This window comes from Biomphalaria glabrata, chromosome 5, assembly GCF_947242115.1.
Source record: "Biomphalaria glabrata chromosome 5, xgBioGlab47.1, whole genome shotgun sequence".
Taxonomy (NCBI): Eukaryota; Metazoa; Mollusca; class Gastropoda; family Planorbidae; genus Biomphalaria; species Biomphalaria glabrata.
In genome coordinates this window covers 7293396-7315373 of record NC_074715.1, presented here as the reverse complement: position 1 = coordinate 7315373, position 21978 = coordinate 7293396, and the positions used below count along the sequence as shown (strand labels likewise).

General features: G+C 38.7%; 1 protein-coding gene across 2 annotated transcripts; it reads right to left on the bottom strand.

Annotated features, from left to right (window-relative positions):
• Positions 1 to 31: 31 nt before the first annotated feature.
• Positions 32 to 21861, bottom strand: LOC106057661 (BSD domain-containing protein 1-like). Of its 2 annotated transcripts, none has more exons than XM_013214967.2 (9): positions 21721 to 21861; positions 20539 to 20608; positions 10548 to 10652; positions 8173 to 8325; positions 6654 to 6824; positions 6394 to 6532; positions 4586 to 5647; positions 3264 to 3439; positions 32 to 2236 (listed from the first exon to the last, which is right to left on the bottom strand). In XM_013214967.2, exons 1-9 carry the CDS (start codon positions 21729 to 21731, stop codon positions 2213 to 2215), a joined length of 1911 nt encoding a protein of 636 aa, XP_013070421.2. In that variant the 5' UTR covers positions 21732 to 21861; the 3' UTR covers positions 32 to 2212. The 2 variants fall into 2 exon arrangements, with proteins under 2 accessions (XP_013070421.2, XP_013070423.2); XM_013214969.2 differs by having other exon boundaries at positions 3264 to 3379; positions 21721 to 21859.
• Positions 21862 to 21978: the final 117 nt, after the last annotated feature.

Below are 21978 nucleotides of genomic sequence, written 5' to 3'. Positions count from 1 at the left end.
TAAATATAAGAAATATAATTCACTGAACAAGTTTGTTAGGCAGATAAATTTAATAACATCCCAATACATGACAACAACATTATGTACATCTTCAAATGCACTTAGAATTTTTTTTTTTAATTTCACAGGACTCGATATAAAAACAAACATAATCTCCCAAGTTCTTAGTATAAATTCCGAGATGGAATCTGCAGTTGTAAACAATTATCATTATTTAAGATCATACACTAAAAAACAATTTATCAAGAGGAATAACTGAAAAATCTTTTGATAAGCTTAAGTTTGACTAAATATAAATTACATTAACACTGACCTGCAAAAGGGATAAACTCTAGACTGTCTTCATATTAGGCAAGAGAAAAAATAATGCACTACAATAATTGTACTAAGATAATATGTCATTAGCATAATAGCATAAGCTAATTGCATCATGAGAAGTAATTGCAAGGAGTAAAAAGGAGATGAATGAAAAAGAAATGGAAATAGAAAGCTTCTGGGTTTTCATTACTGCTAGGAAGTAATTAACAATGGCATTAATAAAAAAAAAAAAAAATTATTGAGTGACACTTAGAACAAGAATAGATCTAGACGTCTTGCCTTTTCTTAAAAAAAATATAATACATCACAGCCAATAAAAAATATTACTTGAACAAACTTCAATTTGAAAACGAAACAAAAAAAAAGTGATTCCTCCGTTATGAAGCTGATGAATTATCATAAGAATGATTATTTTACTCTTAATAACTAATGAATGATAGATTTTAAAACAAAATGGACCATTTTTTACTCTGCCCCAATGCCACCGCCCCCACGAAAAAAATCCTGGCTAAGTGAATATACACATCTACTGTATCATAAAATTCTGACAATAGGCCTATAGATCCAGAAAACATTTTCCTGAAGGTCTATTTATTTATTAAACTCTTTAATAGGGTCTACATGCAGGAATACCCGCTGGCATATATCTGTTCAATATTTCAATATAAAGATTGTCTAGACTAAATTTTAGAAAATTATTTTTTAAAATTATAGCTATCAAATGTAAGTTTTCCCAGTGTGGCCAATTAGCTAGTAATTCTTTTCCCAAAGATATACATCGTCAAATTAGTAGGAAAATTGTTTTCAAGAACTATGCCCACCGGGTTCCTACGATTTCGCTAGCTGATAAGAGAAATTGTAAAAAGTAGTTAAAAGGCACAAGCTAAGCTTTACATGTAAGTTTTACATGTTTCCCAAGTTCGTTCAGAAAGATTATTACATCCCAGCCTAAAATCCATCATGGCAGCAGAAAGGCTTTGAACACAGGACCATTGAGATGAGAGTGCATACCAAAAGACCTGGCCATTCAAAGGCAGGACAAGTAAATTTGAACAAGTTTTTGTTTTATTTGTTGAGAAGATAAATAAATAGACAAAATATTAACAATATACCCCACTCACATCTTAGAATTCTTACTATTGATGTATATCAATTTACTATAGCCTAAATCTTTTAGACATTTTTTTTTCTTGGTAATTTAACAACAGTTATGATATCCCTCTTTAGTATCTTTTCTAGACAGTTTAAGTGTTTTAATAGGCATTTCAACAGTATCAACAAAATGTTGGTTAGCTAGATCCCTATAGTGTAGTCAGTTAATAGTAACAAAAGTAGCCTAACATATAAATACAAATAATAAAAAATTAGAAGTTGATTAGCTAATTTTCATTAAACAATGTTCATAGACTAAAAAATTATGTCAAATGCATCTATTATTTAACATAAAGGGATGAAATATTTCTACATGGAAGATCCAGCAATAAGATCCGCATTAAAATAGCGTGCAAAGTTTTAAATTCTGTATTCCATTTTTTTTTTAAATCATGTCATTGAAACTGCTAGGACAAAAAGAGTACACAAATCACAGCATCACTCTACACCCATTCACTAAAGCAGTTTTCACAAGACATTACAGACAAAAAATGACTTTTTACTTCCCTTGTTTAAAAGCAGAGTCTGCTTAAATAGAGCTTTTTTTTCTGAACAAGGTAGAAAGTGGCATGTTGTAATAAAACCATTTGACAAGAATAGCTAAAAGGTCAGACATGTCCTGAAGTGGCTGTGGATGAGATGTGCACTGTACTAGTGGGCCCATGTAGAATGATGACTTGTTGAAAGTTTCTTTCGATTATTCCCATTCAAAAGACATCACTGTCACACTGTAATCACTGGTTCATTCCCAATTCTCCCAATCATCCTGATAGATAAGAAGAAATGAAGACTATAATTATTCATTAACAAAAATTAACCAAACAAAAACTGCAAATACTTGCATCAAATGAACTTAAATGTGGAAGGGCTAGAAATAACACTGCTAAGTAATTAGTGCAGACTAAGTTTTTACTTAGGACTTGCAGATATTGTAATGATGTTTACCTGACACTACAGAAAAAAAATTTACTATAATAATTAGTATTAATTTAATTTAATCAGGAAATGTAAAGTTAACCAGTTTTCTTAGTTACAGGAACTTTGTGTCCAAAAAATGACAGATCACTTTTACTTTCACCAACATTCTCATAATCCTGTACTAAAATCACCAGGACTTTATGTAACAAGGTACAACAAGGCAGCCTACTTCTTGGCCACAGTATCCCATAACTATACAAGTCTTTGGTCTAATCCAGCAGTTCTCAACCTTTTAGGCTTGGCGACCCTTTTTACACCCCCCCCCCCCACACACACTCTGCCAAGACACCCTTACACCCCCCCCACCCCACCCTGCACACACGCACAGGAACAGAAGAACAGACAAAAACAATCCATTTCTTCGATGGTCTTTGGCGACCCTGGCAAATCGTCAATCGATCCCCAAGGAGAGGTCTAATCCAAAGCATAATTCATGGTTTGGTGAGCATAAATACATTTTTATATCTAATAGCCTAATATTAAAACTTAAATATAAAATTAGAAAGTTGAGATACCCGTACTTTAACATTTTTTTTAAAAATTCAAACTCTAGATTATTTATTCGTCAGTTCATTTTTTAATAACACATTGCAACTCTGTAAAAAAAAAAAAAAAAATTCACACAAGAAATTAATAATTTACGTATCGTGCTCCTTTGAGAACATAGCAGTCTATGGAGCAGATAATATAAAGCTATGAAGGCAAGAAGTGATCAAGCAGTCACCTGACTGATGCATGGGAAGCTGAGCACCATACCACCACTGCTCTTCTTTAGACTACATTTACAACCTGAATTACACAGAAGAATCACTTACAGCATCCATATTAAGATTTTCACTCAATTTCTTGGCAATACTGTCAGCAGCCTTAAGGTCATCCTCTGTTATTTCAATGTCAAAGTCTTGCTCCCAGTCATCTTCTTGGCCCAGTTCTGGAACCAGGCACAAATATTCAGGTTTAGTGGCAGACAAAGATAAATAATAACTACTTTCTAAATTGACATATACATCCAATTAGAAGATAATATTGAAAAAGCATTGAAATTATTGTTTGTATTTTAATATAATTGTTATATATATATTTATGGAGATTTAAATAAAGCAAAGGGAAAATAAATTGGAATGAAAATTAGCAGAATCAGCAAAGTTAGGAACAATGTCATTGATGATTGGAATTTTTTTTTTTCGTTTTTGTTGGGGGGGGGGGGGGTGGAAGTGGGAAAAATAGAAGCAGGATAATTGGTTTAAAAATGTGAAAATTTTAAATTTTTTGTTTCAGTTTAAAAGTGTATGAATAAGTTTAAAAAAAAAAAAAAAAAAAAAAAAAAAAAAAAGCAATGGTCATAAATTGTATCAAGCAGCAGAAGTGAAGCAAAAAATAGGAAGGTATAACACCCATCACCAATGTGCATCCCACATTTTGAGGACCATTCAAAATGAAGTTGTTTATTTCCAACAATCAGCGTTGTCAAAATGTTGAGTTGGTTTCAAGAAATACAAAGAAAAAGAAAAACTGAAGATTTTTATAACAAAACAACCCAATAACAATTTCTAACAACTAATTACAAACTCACTTTTATCTACTGAAAAAAAAAATAAAGCAAGAAATTTTATTATCAGCAATAAGCTGAATTATATATATATATATATATATATATACACACATACATACACATTGTAAAAACTTTATTGCTAAGATGAGCATATATTTAAGACATGCATGTGATGTAAGTATAATGAAATACAAAATTTATTGATAAAATAATATAATACAGTATTGTCTGCAACTGTGCATCCTTTTTGTCTGTCAAGAAGCTGCATTGCTTTGAATAATTAAAAAGAGACTTATGATATAAAGAGTCTTATGATATTAGATCTTGTGTTATTAGAAAATTTGGCTCAAGAACAACAGTTCTGATCAGGGATAATGTATTTTATTGAAGCTTGGAAACATTTTAGTTAAACTTTACAGCTCTATAAAATATATTTTAATGACCTGTTAATCTTCTCTTATTTTTGTAAGTGGCTCTTTCATTGAGAAATGAAAAAGATTTAAATGTGTTTAGAGTGTTCGTTTTTTTTTCGCTACACGACTGACTGACTAAATTATATTGTAATTATCTTAGTTGGATAATCACCTTTTGTTTCACTGTTGTCAGAGAGTGGACTGATTCGTTCCCCTACCAACACCATGTCTCCCTTCACACTTATATTAATGTCATTGACATCCTGATCTTGTGGGCAATCACTATGACATGTGTTATTATCAGAGTTGCCTTCTAGAGTTACATGTTCTAGAGAGCTTTCACTTGTCTCTTCTGATGACTCTGAAGAATCCACTTTAGCTTGTGTCATTTTGGGTTCGAGGCAGGCACTTGGGTCGGGCACTGGAACTGATTCGAAAGGTGAGGTTGAATCTGGAGAAACACAAACCTGAGTCAATGACTCATCAGCTTCAAGTTTTTGAGTGGTCTGCTTAGCGCTCACTAAAGTTTCTACGTTTAAAACAAGATTGGGAACACTGGGTTTGTCAGCAAGACAAGTTGAACTTTCATTGGTAGTGACTCCACTAGAATCTTTTACTGTCTCTTGTTCAGTAACTTTGGAAACTAGAGTGGTTTGGTCATCAAGAACGAAAGAAGGCTTGCTGCCTGTGTCTACAAAGTCAGCTTTTGGAACATCTTCAGGAATATGTAGACTCCACAAGTTGGTCAGTGGAGGATTGTTGAGCTGAGAGAGGTGAGTCAGGTCATCAGAAACTTCTACAGTTTGACGTAATGGTACATCCACTGCATGGCTGTCCAGAGGCTCTGCAAAGTAAGCTTCCTCAGGTTCATCACCAACTTTTGCAGCATCTTCAGTTGGTGTAGCATTGTTCACACTCTCTGAAAGTTTATCAGGTAACAGATCTTTTACTTCTGTTAAAAGTAAATGTTCTTTTTGGTCCACTGTAGTAATTTCAGTGCTGCGTGTTTGAGGTTCACTTTCTGTTTGAGGCTCAGTCTGTTTTTGAGGATCAATCTGTGTAACAAGTTCAGTTTTTTTCTGAGGTTCAGGTTCATATTCATCCGCTCTTTGAGGTGGCTCAGGTTTTATCACTGTTATTTTCTGGCCACTGTGAGAAAGCTGGGGTTGCCGTGACACTTTTTCTCGATCACTGTGAGGATCTTCTTCTTCAGCACCACTCCAGTCTTCTTCATCTGAAAGGAAATGTTAAACAATTTCTCTCATTCACTAACCAATTCTTGTAAAGCTCATTGAATAAATTAGTAATGGTAATGGCACTAGATAGAATGTATATTTTCACTGAGTGGAATGTGTATAAGCCTGTGCCTTACTTTTTATTTTTTTGTTTAACTAATATAAAAGTCCAAGAGAAACAAACAAAAATGAAAAGTATAACTAATTATAACAAAAAAATGATTTTCTACTTGTTAATTTCACATTATTATTTCATCTTATTATTCTTACGACTTCACACAAAATATCAATAAGCAAATCAAATGAAAATGTATAGGTAGCACTAGTTTCTGATGTTTTTTTTTAAAGTTAATAAATGTTTTACATGTTTCAGATGTTCCTTCATAGTTGAAGATAATTTACTTCCTAGTCCAAATCTCCCACAGGATTACGGGGAGATGGCAGCGGGCAAGGTATGAACCCGGGACCATGGACAAGTACGAACGAACGACAGTCCTGGGTGCATACCAGGCAGCCACCATGAAGGTGGCATAGTAAAGGGTGAGAGTTCTTAAATTGATAACTCTTTAAACACCCTTGAACCCACACTGTTTTTAAAGATATCTAACATTAATTGGGGAAAGTGAAAGCAGTCGATCTTTGTACTGATCACATATAACTCAAGTGAATTTCGTGTTACTTTTAACAAAATTATGAAAAATCTATGCAGAAATCAAAAGATGAAGTCCCTAAGTACAATCATTACCATCCCACCCAAGAGAGTCTCCCCTGGCTTGTTCAGCTCTCTTCATCAAGGCTTGTTTCCTGGCTTCATCACACTCCAGCTGGTGGACCCTATAGAAATATCTTTGCCAAAACTCTGCATGTGACACTTCACCAGGCACCTGTGGATTGAGCTCATGAAAATAAACACTACTAATAAAATATAACACTCATAACTACATATTCTCAGTTATATTGCCTACACATAGATATTTGTGCATTCAAAAACCAACACAAAATTACCATTCTTGTGTAAAGAGCTCTGACTTCTACTTTGGACACTAACAGTTCAGAAATTTCTCCTTTGTGTTTGTCCATGTCAAAACTCTCCAGCCACATGTTGTACTGTTCAGGAGGACCTTTTGGTGGGTCCATATAGGTCCCAGCATCAAGTTGGATGGCATGTAGCCTGGCCTGAGGAATAATTTATAAGGTTACCAGCTTACATTTTGTAATGATATTGTTTTAAAATTACAACATACCCAACTAATAGAGGTGTGGTGGCTAAGTGGTTAAGTGCTTAGCTTCCTTGAGTCCTGGGTTCAAATCTCAGTGAAAACTGGGATTTTGAAATTTTGGATTTTTAGGACCCCCCTGAGTCCACCCAACTTTAATGGGTACCTGACTTTAATTGGGAAATTAAAGGCAGTTGCTCATTGTGCTTACCACATGACACCAGACACATTAACCGTTGGTCAAAGAAACAGATGACCTTAACATTATCTGCCCTATAGATTGCAAGGTCTGAAAGGGGAACTTTACTTTACTTTTACACAAATTATTAGCGCACAGAATATTTCAATCTTAACAATTTCAACTTCTCATTTTTACCTACATTTGTGCAGTATCATGATAATGAACTAATTTAATTAAAGATACAAATAAATTCTTAGATTATGGTCCAGAATTTAATTTTTAATTCAACAGGCTCATTTTGAATAGTGCTTTTGACTAGTACAATTCAACCTACAAAGCCAACGTAAGTAGAAACCAGAAATGTTATTATCAACAATTTGTAACATAGTGTTATAAACCTGGTGGTGGCACAGAGGGGGGTAGTGGTGTGAGTGTAGCCAGCCGACGCAAATTGCCCCAGGCCAGCGCTAGACGAGCGGTCAACCGTGAAGTTATAACGGTCAGCTGAGTCGAGTGTCAACATGACGTTCGGGAAGGATCACCGTCGTGAATAGAGCTCAGGAGCGTCACGAGGGATGTGGTCATGTGACGAAGCTAGAAACATCGAGCGATGTTCCGTCCAGTTCTAGAAGGCCAGCAGTGACCCTATATAAAGAGCGGAGATGTCGCAGTCAAGACGGTTCACGACAGGGGTACAGAACAGGGTCGACTATGGCACAGTTCAACGGTGTGGTTCTGTACAGAGCATTACGACGGTTCAGTGTGGAGTACTGTCAAGTACAGTTGAGCGACTGGCGTCTTGATCTTGGTCTGTGATTGAGTCTGACACAACGAGCCTAGTGTGTGAAGTCAGTCCTGAACTATTGAACCCAGTGCAAGCCCAGAACGAGACGGAGAGGCCAGTGCAAGAGTTGATACGGCGGTACATTGTTATCGGAGAGATATTTGTACAGTGTATGTGTTGCAAATTGTACAGTATTGGCTGTTATTTATTCAACTATTAAAGTTGTCAAGTTCTTTAAGTTGGTGGTGTATGGTGCAGTTTGCAGAGAGCCTGGATAGTGAGATTCGTAACAATATTTACAAAACAAAGTACGCTAACATTAAATAAAAAAAAAGCCCTTACCTTTCCTCTGTCATAGAGGCCGCTTCCATCAGCAGCTACCTTCATTGGCACATAATCATCATCTGGGGGGATGACCAGTACCTTAGAAATGTTGTCCAGAAAGGATGAAAAGCCAGCCTTGACCTTGTTTGTAGCTTGAGTTGTTTTCTCTTTCTAATAAAATAAATGTTTTTAGAGCTCAACCTTTTAGCAATATCTACTTCCTTTATTTACAGATGTAACTATGATAAAGGCAGTAGAACTTTAAAGCTACCTATGAAAAAAACAAAAACAAAACTTAGCTGTTGTGTGTGTGAGTGTGCATGTTATCATACAGGTCAAACAGGAATTATGAAGCTATGAGCAGGTATAATAGGGGGCATGAATGGTTGAGTGGTAAAGTGCTTGACTATTGAACTGATAGGGGTCGTGGGTTCACATCTTGGTGAAGCCTGATATTTTGAATTTAAGGATTTTTAAGATGCCTCTGAGTCTACACAACTCCAATAGGTACCCAAAAGTAAAGGCGATTGGTCATTGTGCTGGCCACAAGTCATCCTCATTAACTGTAGGCCATAGAAACAGATGACCTTAACATCATCTGTTAGATCTGAAAGGGTACTTTACTTTTTTTTTTTACAGGTAGGATACAGTTGACTGAGGTACCCTGACAAAATAGCACTGACAAAGTAGCGTGAAAAAATATTTTTTTCATTTATTTGCAAAAACTACTTTAGATATCGTAAAATATTAATAGAGCCAATATTTTTTTTTTATTTTAATGTTAACATTATTTTTAAATAATTTTGCAGGAAAGACTTTAAATATCTTAAAATACAAATATGCAACATTATGCAAAAATGAATCATTTCTAAAAAAAATCTTTTATTTATGTTCCATAAACGCACCTCAAAAACATGCTAATATACTTCTATATTTGTCAGATTTACACACACACATAAAGTTAAATTGTATGCAATGTCACACACTGCATAAGTGGCTTGTTTTCATACATTGGCATATAGCTGCAAGAAATCTGTTACGATAGAGGTGCTTTGTCTTGCTTGCAGCTTTGCTTCGTCCTCCAGCATTGTATCTTAGAATTTTCAGCGTTGAAAATCTCAGCGCTCTCCTGTTCTCGAGGAAGTAAGAAATAACTTGTAGACATTGGAGTGATGATCGTCAATAGACAGATGGAGTCACTCTGCGGTTTCGTCTCTGGCGACCAATATAGTTGTAATCCCGTCATACAAATTCCCTACAACATCTATCAGAGCATCATTAAGTTCTTCAAAGGCAGTATTTAAAGATAAGAATATTAATCGCCAGCTTAACTAATCGCCCTGGTTTGATCAAAGAGAGATGCCGCAGATAATCAAGATTTCTGATTATACTATTACACACATGTGTAAAACACACATCATCATATACCTAAATCTTGAACGGGTTAACTACATTTCAAAATAATTGTAATGCAATTTAAACATTGATGAAAAAGGAAAATGAGATAAAATTTTAAAGTACTCTCTTTCTCTGCAAATTTGCATACTTTTAGATCTATTAATATTGAAGAAGATAGAGGCCACAATGAAAATGCTGCTCAGGACCTTCACTTACTAAAATCCAGTACTTTTATACACATCATATATAAGTCTGCACTATTTATTCTTGCGCTATTTTGTCAGGAAATTTCGAGCTATTTTTGTCGGCGCTACTTTGTCAGGTGACCGTTGACTGATCATGCAAAATATAAAGTGTCATGCAAAAGTATATTCCCCAGGCTGCAAAAGCTTGATCAGGTTTTGATGGCTTATAGAATAAGCAGGGCTCATTCTAACACTTGAAAAAAAAAGATGTTCTTTTAAAATTGTGAATTCATTAGCACTGGAACCATATTTTTTATTCCATATTTTTAGATGATTTTACAATGATAAGGTTCATGCTAGGTTACTTTGGAGTTTAGAATGATTTACCATTTTGCCACAGAACAGGCCCATTCTGTGTAAGCCATAGTGATATCAAAACATGGATGACTTGGCTTTGTTTAGTAAGTCTGATAGCCTTAGTTCACTTCAGTTGTCTCTCACTGAGTGTTAATGGCTCTTTGAAATCTTTCTTAAATATTGCATTGCAGGTAAGGCAGTGATGATGATGATGTCACACTTAAGTTCTTGGCTTTTGTTAGAATGCAATATAATAACCTAAGAGCTAGCAAGTATTTTAGACTAAGTCCCCTTAATATGTCCTTCACAAATAAGAAAAGTCATTGCATTTACATGATTTCATTCACTAAAAATGTTTAAAAGCATGTCTATTTTTTGTTTAGAAACAAACATATTTTACTAACAATTTTAATTCACCTTTTTTCATGGTATAAAGTGGAAAAAAATACATACATTAAGAGTTTCAATTGTTTTCTCTACTGCCTTCTCTGTTTCTTTTTGCATTGTGCATGTGAACTCTGCTAAATCCTTCTTGACAAACTCTAAGGCTGTACTGGACTGAAACACAGACAAAGAAATGACTGACTCCATTAAATTAATTAGATTCACATTTTAACAGCATTTTGAATTATAATTTATTTCATGATACCATTTTCTAAAATTCAAAGAGAAGGGAAAAGTTACAATTAACCTTATTGTTTTCCTCTTTGAGCTCATGTTAAATAATCACAACTTAATTTGTTTGTATACATTGTCCAAGGGAAAGTTTAGTTACTTCTCATCTTTGGTTTGACATATAAAGGTCATATTGGTAAAACACTAAATCAGTGGTGTTGCAACCTTTTTCTTTCAAGGGCTGCATTAAAATAAATTGGGGAATGGGGGGGTGGGGGGGTGTGACAAGTCAAAAACTCGCTGTCAGAGTCACTCAAATTTATCACAGCATTAATTATTATTTTTCATTATTTATTTATTTTATTTTAATTATTTCCCCATCCAACCCCTAAATCATTCACCCGCCACACCTTTTCCGCTCCAGGCTAGACTTAGTCTACCACATTGGAGATAGCTAAGGCGCGTCCTTTCATTTATCTGCCCTTGACCGGGGCAAAGATAATCACACTATCTCTTTTGTCTTGCCCGCCGGATGTCTGAAGGACGGTCGCGGTTGACCCCACCTTGGTTTGAATGCAAGCTAATCCTTCCCCCCCCCCCCTTTCTCTCACGTCTCTCTTTGATCTAAGAGATTACCCTGGTCAACACACAGCGTGATATTCCAAGGTGCGACTCCCACCTCGAGTCAAATCCACCCACGTGTAAGAAAAATCTTAGCCTTGGACATTTCCGGTGTCCGCCCACACTTTTCAGGCATATATATATAGTAAACCAACTCAAATCACCCTCTCTTTCGCATACGAGCTGAGCTATCGAGTCTGGACTATATCACTTATTCTTTCTCCAAGAGGAATACCTGGTGGTAAGCCGAACTTAATCACAAGTTCCATCTTAATTACTCTGTGTATATTTCCATTGGATTTTATCATGTGTATTTTGCTTAGTTCATTTATATTTAATTAGTGCATTGTGTATTTCTCACTGGCGTAAGTAGAAAACATAAACTTGTGCTATGTATTTATTTATGTATTGCATTAATCTATTAATGCTACGTTGCTCAATTGATCGTTGATGCAACCATGTATATATTTGTACATCTTATTTTATTTCTTTTATCTCGGTTGACAGCCTTGATAATCTTACTAGCGCACTGATACTGCGTCTAGAAAAGAGATATGAATTATCTTCCCTGTAATGGATTATCTCCCCTTTACTCATTTTACTCTTATAAGAGTTACCCCGCTTGAACGGACACACTCTACATTCAAGCACGCTCCATTGTTCTCGACCCACGGTCATATGCAAACAAAGCGTCTCGGTCACTGACCACCGCCCAACTCACCCCCCCCCCCTTTTTCTTTCTCTATCCACCTGTGTTGTTTATTTGAGATTATTATTTCCCCTTCTATGTACATTTTTATATTATTACGTTCCCTTTCATGTACATTTTTATATTGCTACTATCTGCCATCTATTTTCCAAATCCCATTTGTCATCATCTCCCCTTTATGCTCTAAAGCAATTTTACCAATCTGACGAATGCACCTCAGTCGAGGGCATCGATAAGATGCATAAGAGACATGTCCTAACTTGTCTTTGTTTATCCGCAGCCTCCCTCAGGTGTCTGCCTATTTATGTGCTGAGTGCTATCCAGCACTGCACTGTCCTACTGAGACCTGCCTATTTATCGGATCACTTACCTGCCTATTTGCCTACTGGCCTATCTATGTGCTTAGTGCTAATCAGCGTTGCACTTGCCTAGTTGCTATCAAGAATCACCTATTGCCTAGTTACTGGATCAACGATCCATTTACCTGCAGTTGTGCTTAGTGCTATTCAGCGCTGCATTTGCCTACTGAGATCTACCCAACTCTACTACTTGGCGCTATCGGCATTGCCCGCCTATTCGACAGCCCACCTGTCAAGCTATTAGGTGCGACGTCCCTATAGACCAGATCTGTGTAAGACGTCATAGCTACGCCAACCCTCTGCAACTCACTGGACATATCCTGTCAACTACGCTGCCCACGGCAGATCAGCTCTGCCCGCAGTAACCTTGTGCCCACGGTATCCGGCCACCCGCCATACTGTGCCCACTACAGATACTAGAACTTGGGACTGAGACTCCACAAGAACTATATCGCCGGCGTCCCTCTATCCGCTAGAGCGCCACCTCCAGCTGCAGAACCTCAAGCCAGGACACAGCCAGCTGCGACATCAACAGGATAACCAGCTAAGTCAGAGGACAAAGTGACATACTCTCTTATTATGTGCAAGAGTGATGATTAAACATAGAATATACTAGGGATAGATGCAAACCCTCCCCCTTTTATTATTATATGTATATTTATGTAAGTAAATATCCTTTATTTTAACTTTTGTATCTATCTTTCATTGCTTTGTCTCGTTGCGTGTCTGCTCCCGATTCATATGTTGATAAGTGGGGGTGTGATTTCTTTTAAAAATAATCATCCCCTAGACATAAAACGAGCCAAACACACGTCACATTTCCCCACCTGTCACATTTTGGCGAGCCCGTCCGTGGATTTAACCCATTAGTACAGCAGGCACGAACAGGCAGCAATAACCAAATTTCCTATCAATATTTTTTTCTCTTAAAATATTTATAAGTATCATCACTTCGCATTATCAAGAGTGTCACTTTTGTCATATTTTCATTTATGATTATTATTGCATTTTATTTGTAATATTTCCTTGCAGGAATTTGTGATTAACGTAGGCAGACACCGCATTCCTTTTGCACTCTTTCCTGTAACCATCGACTCACTTTCACTAACCCACTTTCTTTAAGTCTAGCTCAATCCTTTTATCCATTCTATCGGCCCCTCCACCATCCTAGTACCTCTCATTACCCGCCCCTCATCACTATGGCCAGCGGCACACGCTCGAAAGCGGACTCTGACATGAAGCAGAAATTAGCTGAACTGAAGGATTTCGCAGCCACCATATTTGACGATGAGGCAGAACGGAAAGAATATGTGAGAGCACAATTTGAGGCGTTGAGAAGACAGGAAGACGAAAAGGAAGAAAAAAGAAAGGAAGACGAAAAGGAAGAAAGGAGATTAGCAAGGGAGCATGAAAGAAAGGAAGACGAAAAGGAAGAAAGGAGATTAGCAAGGGAGCATGAAATAGCTATGGAAAGGGAGAGAAGGGAAACTGAAACAGCGTTGAAGGAAAGGGAAGCGAGAAAGGAAGCTGAAATAGCTATTGCTAAAGAAAGAGAAGTCACAGAGCGAGAAAGAGAGCAACAAATAACGGCGAGAGAAAAGATAGCCGCGGACAAGGAGAACGAGGCCGCCCGCCAGGCTACTTCCGAGTCTCGCCCGGCTAGCCCAGCATCCTTTCAAAGTTCCTTGAACGGTCTACCCCACATGCCAATGGAGCACTTCGACGACAAGACAGAGAACATCGAAGTTTATCTTGTCCGCTTTGAGGAAGTAGCACGCTTTTACGGTCTGCCAGAGGAGAAATGGTGCTTCCGTCTATCCCAATGCCTCCGAGGCAAAGCCTACGAGGTTTACTCCAAACTTCCCTCCGGCCGGCGAGAGGACTACCCAGCCCTCAAACAGGCGCTACTCGTCCAGTTCGAGTTGACCGCCGAGGCCTACCACAAAAAGTTCAGAAGTTCCCACCTCGAACGCAGAGAGACCTACGGCAACCTCTGCGAAAGGCTGGACAAGTACCTTGTCAGGTGGCACGCCCTCAGCCAATTACCAGAGACTTTTGATGGCCTAGCATGCCTCATACTCTCTGAGCAGCTTTTGGAGTGCATGTCCCCAGAGGTCAGAGTTTATGTCAGGGAGCAACAAGCAACCGCACCCGCTGACATAGCTTCCGCCGCTGATAGGTACTTGAACGCTCGTAAGGACTTAAAAGGCAAAGCGACCGCGACAGACCAGCCAACGGACCAACCTACTTCTCCTGCTCAGCCCGACCTTCCTCCCAAAACTCCCCAGCATAACCAGGCACCAGGCCGGCAATCAGCCCCTAACAACCACAACAACCGCCCCAACCACCAGTCTCGCTATCACCAGGCTAACTACTCTCAGCGTGACACACGTCATAGCGCGCGTGACAGTAGACCCACTCCACAACGGCAGCGGCAGGCCCCACGGACCCTATCTACGGTGACGCCAGTCTCTCAACCCTCCGCGATCGATTCTTCTGACCAACCGGAGGAGGACACCTACTTCGTCTCCACGATGGCCGTGGCTCCTCAACCCACTGCCATTAATCTCGGCCAACCAGAACTCCCACCAGTGCTACCTCACCCCATCTCTTCTCCTCCGGGAGTAGAGAACATTCTGGCCAACGGTGTTGAAGTTTTGGGCCTATACGACTCAGGTTGTTCGTTTGGCGCGGTAATCAATAGGGCGCTGATTGACCCATCGGATTTCACTGGTGGAACAGTGACAATCCAGTCTATAGACCGTGGCACTCCTCCGCAGGTCCTACCTGTCGCGAGGGTACACGTGGAGTGCAGATACGTGCATGGCACCATTGACGCCGCCGTCATGGACACGCCAGTGTATGATTTCATTCTAGGCTCCAAATATGTCCCTCTTGGAGTAGTCAACAAACCCTACTTCTCTCTGCCCGTCGGTAGATCGACAAAGCAGAGAGGTGGCCGCAACCAGCAGGTTGGAAGCCCTGGTCGCCACGCTAACACGCCTAGTCTCGACTCATCAGCGAAGCTCAAACCACTTTGCCCTGGCATTGACACTGCTAGAAAGTCACGAGTTAAAGTGTGCCCGCGCACTCGTGAGGGTCTACTTGACCCAGGCTACTCAGCCAAAATTAAGCAACATTCCTCTGACATTGACAGTGTCAGAATGTCCCGAGGTAAGATTAACCCTTGCTCTCGTGGACTCACTCCTCTCCATGGCTCATCAGCCACTACTCCGAATCAACCTCTCCCTGGCATTGATAGTGTCAGGAAGTCACGAGGTAAGCCGAACACTCGCGCCCGTGAAAACACTTCTCCCTATGGCTCCTCAGCCACCATTCCAAATCAACCTCCCCCTGGCATTGATAGTGTCAGGAAGTCACGAGATAAGCCGAACCCTCGCGCTCGTGAAAGCACTTCTCACCATGGCTCCTCAGCCACCATTCAATATCGACCTTCCCCTGGCATTGACCATGTCAGGAAGCCACGATGTAAGCCACATTATTGCACTCGTGGGGACGTTCTCCGGCAGAACTCCACATTCTTTATCAGGCCACTCTTCCCTGACATTGATCGTGTCAGACGATACCGAGGTAAGCTGACTACTTACTCTCGTAAAGAAGCGCCTCACAGCGGCTTTGGAGGTAAGCCCCAACGTGCACACGTGCCTTGGGCACCCCGCCTGAGCCCCAATCACCCTCCCCAATCCGCCCCAGGAAGGAATTACTACTCATCCAATCGCCCAATCTACTCTCCCAAGCAACCCCAAAGGTTTCACCCAGGTGACTCCGTACTCAGGGACGGGAAGTAGACCACGGACAGACTTGGACAGACCCTCCTCCTGGCATGGCTACCCCTTTATTTTTCCAGATTTTTTTTTCTAATGCTGTGATAACAACTGATCTTAAAGTTAGAGTGACATCAGTCTGCTCGCACTTTATGGATCTTTCTGCGATAGATCCATCTTGGCGGCGGCGTATGTGACAAGTCAAAAACTCGCTGTCAGAGTCACTCAAATTTATCACAGCATTAATTATTATTTTTCATTATTTATTTATTTTATTTTAATTATTTCCCCATCCAACCCCTAAATCATTCACCCGCCACACCTTTTCCGCTCCAGGCTAGACTTAGTCTACCACATTGGAGATAGCTAAGGCGCGTCCTTTCATTTATCTGCCCTTGACCGGGGCAAAGATAATCACACTATCTCTTTTGTCTTGCCCGCCGGATGTCTGAAGGACGGTCGCGGTTGACCCCACCTTGGTTTGAATGCAAGCTAATCCTTCCCCCCCCCCTTTCTCTCACGTCTCTCTTTGATCTAAGAGATTACCCTGGTCAACACACAGCGTGATATTCCAAGGTGCGACTCCCACCTCGAGTCAAATCCACCCACGTGTAAGAAAAATCTTAGCCTTGGACATTTCCGGTGTCCGCCCACACTTTTCAGGCATATATATATAGTAAACCAACTCAAATCACCCTCTCTTTCGCATACGAGCTGAGCTATCGAGTCTGGACTATATCACTTATTCTTTCTCCAAGAGGAATACCTGGTGGTAAGCCGAACTTAATCACAAGTTCCATCTTAATTACTCTGTGTATATTTCCATTGGATTTTATCATGTGTATTTTGCTTAGTTCATTTATATTTAATTAGTGCATTGTGTATTTCTCACTGGCGTAAGTAGAAAACATAAACTTGTGCTATGTATTTATTTATGTATTGCATTAATCTATTAATGCTACGTTGCTCAATTGATCGTTGATGCAACCATGTATATATTTGTACATCTTATTTTATTTCTTTTATCTCGGTTGACAGCCTTGATAATCTTACTAGCGCACTGATACTGCGTCTAGAAAAGAGATATGAATTATCTTCCCTGTAATGGATTATCTCCCCTTTACTCATTTTACTCTTATAAGAGTTACCCCGCTTGAACGGACACACTCTACATTCAAGCACGCTCCATTGTTCTCGACCCACGGTCATATGCAAACAAAGCGTCTCGGTCACTGACCACCGCCCAACTCACCCCCCCCCCCTTTTTCTTTCTCTATCCACCTGTGTTGTTTATTTGAGATTATTATTTCCCCTTCTATGTACATTTTTATATTATTACGTTCCCTTTCATGTACATTTTTATATTGCTACTATCTGCCATCTATTTTCCAAATCCCATTTGTCATCATCTCCCCTTTATGCTCTAAAGCAATTTTACCAATCTGACGAATGCACCTCAGTCGAGGGCATCGATAAGATGCATAAGAGACATGTCCTAACTTGTCTTTGTTTATCCGCAGCCTCCCTCAGGTGTCTGCCTATTTATGTGCTGAGTGCTATCCAGCACTGCACTGTCCTACTGAGACCTGCCTATTTATCGGATCACTTACCTGCCTATTTGCCTACTGGCCTATCTATGTGCTTAGTGCTAATCAGCGTTGCACTTGCCTAGTTGCTATCAAGAATCACCTATTGCCTAGTTACTGGATCAACGATCCATTTACCTGCAGTTGTGCTTAGTGCTATTCAGCGCTGCATTTGCCTACTGAGATCTACCCAACTCTACTACTTGGCGCTATCGGCATTGCCCGCCTATTCGACAGCCCACCTGTCAAGCTATTAGGTGCGACGTCCCTATAGACCAGATCTGTGTAAGACGTCATAGCTACGCCAACCCTCTGCAACTCACTGGACATATCCTGTCAACTACGCTGCCCACGGCAGATCAGCTCTGCCCGCAGTAACCTTGTGCCCACGGTATCCGGCCACCCGCCATACTGTGCCCACTACAGATACTAGAACTTGGGACTGAGACTCCACAAGAACTATATCGCCGGCGTCCCTCTATCCGCTAGAGCGCCACCTCCAGCTGCAGAACCTCAAGCCAGGACACAGCCAGCTGCGACATCAACAGGATAACCAGCTAAGTCAGAGGACAAAGTGACATACTCTCTTATTATGTGCAAGAGTGATGATTAAACATAGAATATACTAGGGATAGATGCAAACCCTCCCCCTTTTATTATTATATGTATATTTATGTAAGTAAATATCCTTTATTTTAACTTTTGTATCTATCTTTCATTGCTTTGTCTCGTTGCGTGTCTGCTCCCGATTCATATGTTGATAAGTGGGGGTGTGATTTCTTTTAAAAATAATCATCCCCTAGACATAAAACGAGCCAAACACACGTCACATTTCCCCACCTGTCACAGGGGGGGGGCACACATTTTTTTTTTTGCAACACTGAGATCATTGCGCGAACGGGTCTTCACATCATCTTTATAGTCCTCAGACAACACCGCCTGCGCTGGCTTAGACATGTTCGCCGGATGGAGGACAATCGTATCCCAAAAGTCAATATTTTTGGGTAACTCGCGTCTGGCTCAAAAAAAACTGGTCACCCCATTTCCGTTATGTGGATGTAATAAAATGGGACATAAAAACAGTGAACATTGATACTGACCATTTGGAAGACCTAGCCCTTGACCGCACTAGATGGAGAGAGACTGTGACCAAGAAAGCTATTGGCACCAATAAAATATGGGCATCAGCAATTGAAGAAAAGCATGCCATACAAAAAATAGCCAGCTCCTCTAACACCAAAGCGAAAGCCACCTTAACCTGCTATAAATGTGGACGGGAGTGTCTCTCCAAAATAGGGCTCCACAGTCACATGAAAAAGTGTTTGAGATGAACCATAGTCGTTTTACGACTGAGGGAGGCCAAAAACTCAATATATATGTTTATTTGTACTTACAAATTCGAAAAATATGTGAAGTATTTAACTGTTTACACTCGTACTTAATGTTCCGGAATTGTGGAACTAGCTTACTAGTTGTTATCATTGTGACTGCTGTCAAATTACACTTAATCAGAATCGACTTGTTTATTTGTTGTTTATTTTCAAACAAGAAAAAATCTTGTTCACGATGTATGTGGACCCAAATAATGTGAAAGTTTAGCAGCAGAAGGTTTTTTATGCGTGGAAATACAGCTTCTGTCAACCTTAAAGCTGCCGCCAAAGAACTGACTGAAACTAACTTATCTTACAGATCATAATTTTTTGGAAGTATGTCTTCTGGACCTGAATCAGCTTCTGCACTAAATGGTGGTATTGAGGGTATTGAAGACAGGTTCCAAGCTCTTGACATCTTAAAATTTGCTTTCATATTCCAAAATCAAGGAATCTAAATAAGTCTTGTACTTTTCAACTTTTTCACTAGAAATAGTTTGACCTTTCAGCAAAGGAAAATGCCAAAACCTGTTTTTACTTGCTTGCCAGGAGAAATTGGAAATTTTTGTTTTAAAAGATTTAACATGCACATACGTTTCAAATGCAAACAACCCATTGCAATATTCTCATAGTAAAACGTGAAGACTGTCTTACATCCTTCATTAGAAATATTAGTAACAAAGTCACAGTACGTTCAAGGAACATAAAAATTTCTTCCTTGAGATCCCTTTTTTTTTTTTAAATGTGTGCCCCATGCTAAACCAGTGGATACTACTGTGGTACCAAACATTGGATTGTTTTGTTTACAAATCTTCAAATACTTTCCTGAACTGACTGTAGTTAAGACCCCTAGCTCTTATCAGTTTGATCACTAAAATAATTTAGTCAATAACATGTTTGATATTCAATGCAGTTTAGAGTTTATGATTGGGATATTGTTTTTTAATTTAATTTCTTTTTCTTAGTCAAAGCATGTTAGACCTGCCGTTTTGTTCCATGCCAACTCAAAATTTTCAACACAGTTCTTCATAGTAATAAAAATATTCTGGCCTAAGTTTGTGTCATTGAATGTTTTGAAATAAGAATAATCTTCGTTTACTTTAAACTTTTTAGAATGACATGTAGGGACAATGTTTCTTTAGCCTTTTCATCATAAGTGATAAGAGTCAGAAGTTTCAATGATTTATATAGATATTTATAATTATTTATTTCTAATATATTTGCATTTTTTATAAGTGTAATCTGTGAGCACACATGATTTCTGTATGAAGCTGGGGGGGGGGGGGGGGGGGGGGAACACTCTGGTAGGCTGCATGTGGTCTGCGGACCGTAATTTACCCACCCCTGCACTAAATGAATAAATTGACTTAAGCCATTAAAAACAATTTTATGACGTTACCTTTTCTTTTGCTGCTTGCACCCATCCTCCAAGCCAACTTTCCCAACTGTTCTTGTCTTGATTAGCTTGACTGTGAAAGTAATCATTATTCTCATTTATTATGCTTAAAGTACATACACTTTATTTATATCTATATTTGTAGAAGATAAAGATGATCTTGTTAAGATCTCTAGATCTAGAATCAGATTAGCAATTAGATTATATTTATAGTCTAGATCTAGATCTATTATTCTAGTAGTGAGTAGTGCTAGTGAATTAAACCAAAGTAAGATCATTTTATTTTAAATTATTTGAAGTTTGAAGCTCAAAATCTCTTCATGGTCTAGGATCCTGAGATGTAGAAGATCTAGTCCTAGAAAGATTCTAGATTAGATCTAGATCTATATATATATATATATATATCCTAGCAAAATCTCCCACAGGAGAGGGGAAGGTTTGAACCCAGGACCAAGTCCAATGGACCATCCATCATGATAACAATCCAAAGTCAAAAGTGCTTTTACTCCTGCGGGATGACAGGGGTGGATGGTGACCACGATGCCATTGACTTGGTTGACTTCAATTGACAATACAAAATTAAAATAGTCTAAATAGAGAGATCTAGACTCTAGACTCTACATTCCCTACATTTTTATTTTACTGAGTCACTGTCTCACTGTCTGTGTCTCTGGACTCAAGTCTCAGTCTGTGTCTCTGGACTCACTCAAGTGTCCCAAGTCTCTACTCTACTTTTTGACTCTACTCAGACTCAGTCTACTCTACTGACTTATCTCTGAACAGACAGACTACTGACTGAAATTGAGTGACTCTACTCAGACTACTCAGTTAACTCAGTACTGTCTCTCTCTCTCTAGTCACTCTAGAGTCAGATTGTCTAGTCTAGACTCTAGTAGTACTAGATCTAGATCTATTCTAGACCTAACCTAAGATTAAAATCATTAAAATTAAGTCATGATTATTAAAATTAAAGTTTTAAATTTAAATTAAAAACAAAGATTAAGATTAGTCTGGATTTAGATTCTAGTCTCTCTGACTCTAGGCTCATACTAGTCTAGTATATACTGACTCTATATTCAACTTCTTCTGATCTAGACTCATCTCTAGATCTATAGAACTAGATATAGTAGGTCTATACTATATGGATCTATTCTACTATTCTAGAATACTATTTTTTGGACTTACCCGTCTGCCATTGTTATTTGTTGTGATTGCAACAAATTACTCTCAAACTCAAAGATGTTTTTTTCACTGTACGTCTGTAGAATACAATATTAGATCTAGAAAATTATTATTTTATAATTAGATATATATTATTTTATTATTTTAAGATTATAAAATATATTAAACATAGATCTAGATCGATATATTATTTATTTATATTTGATTTGTCTTTTAAAGATAGGCTAGCTAGATCTAGATTTATGTCTGGTTTGAGAGTTT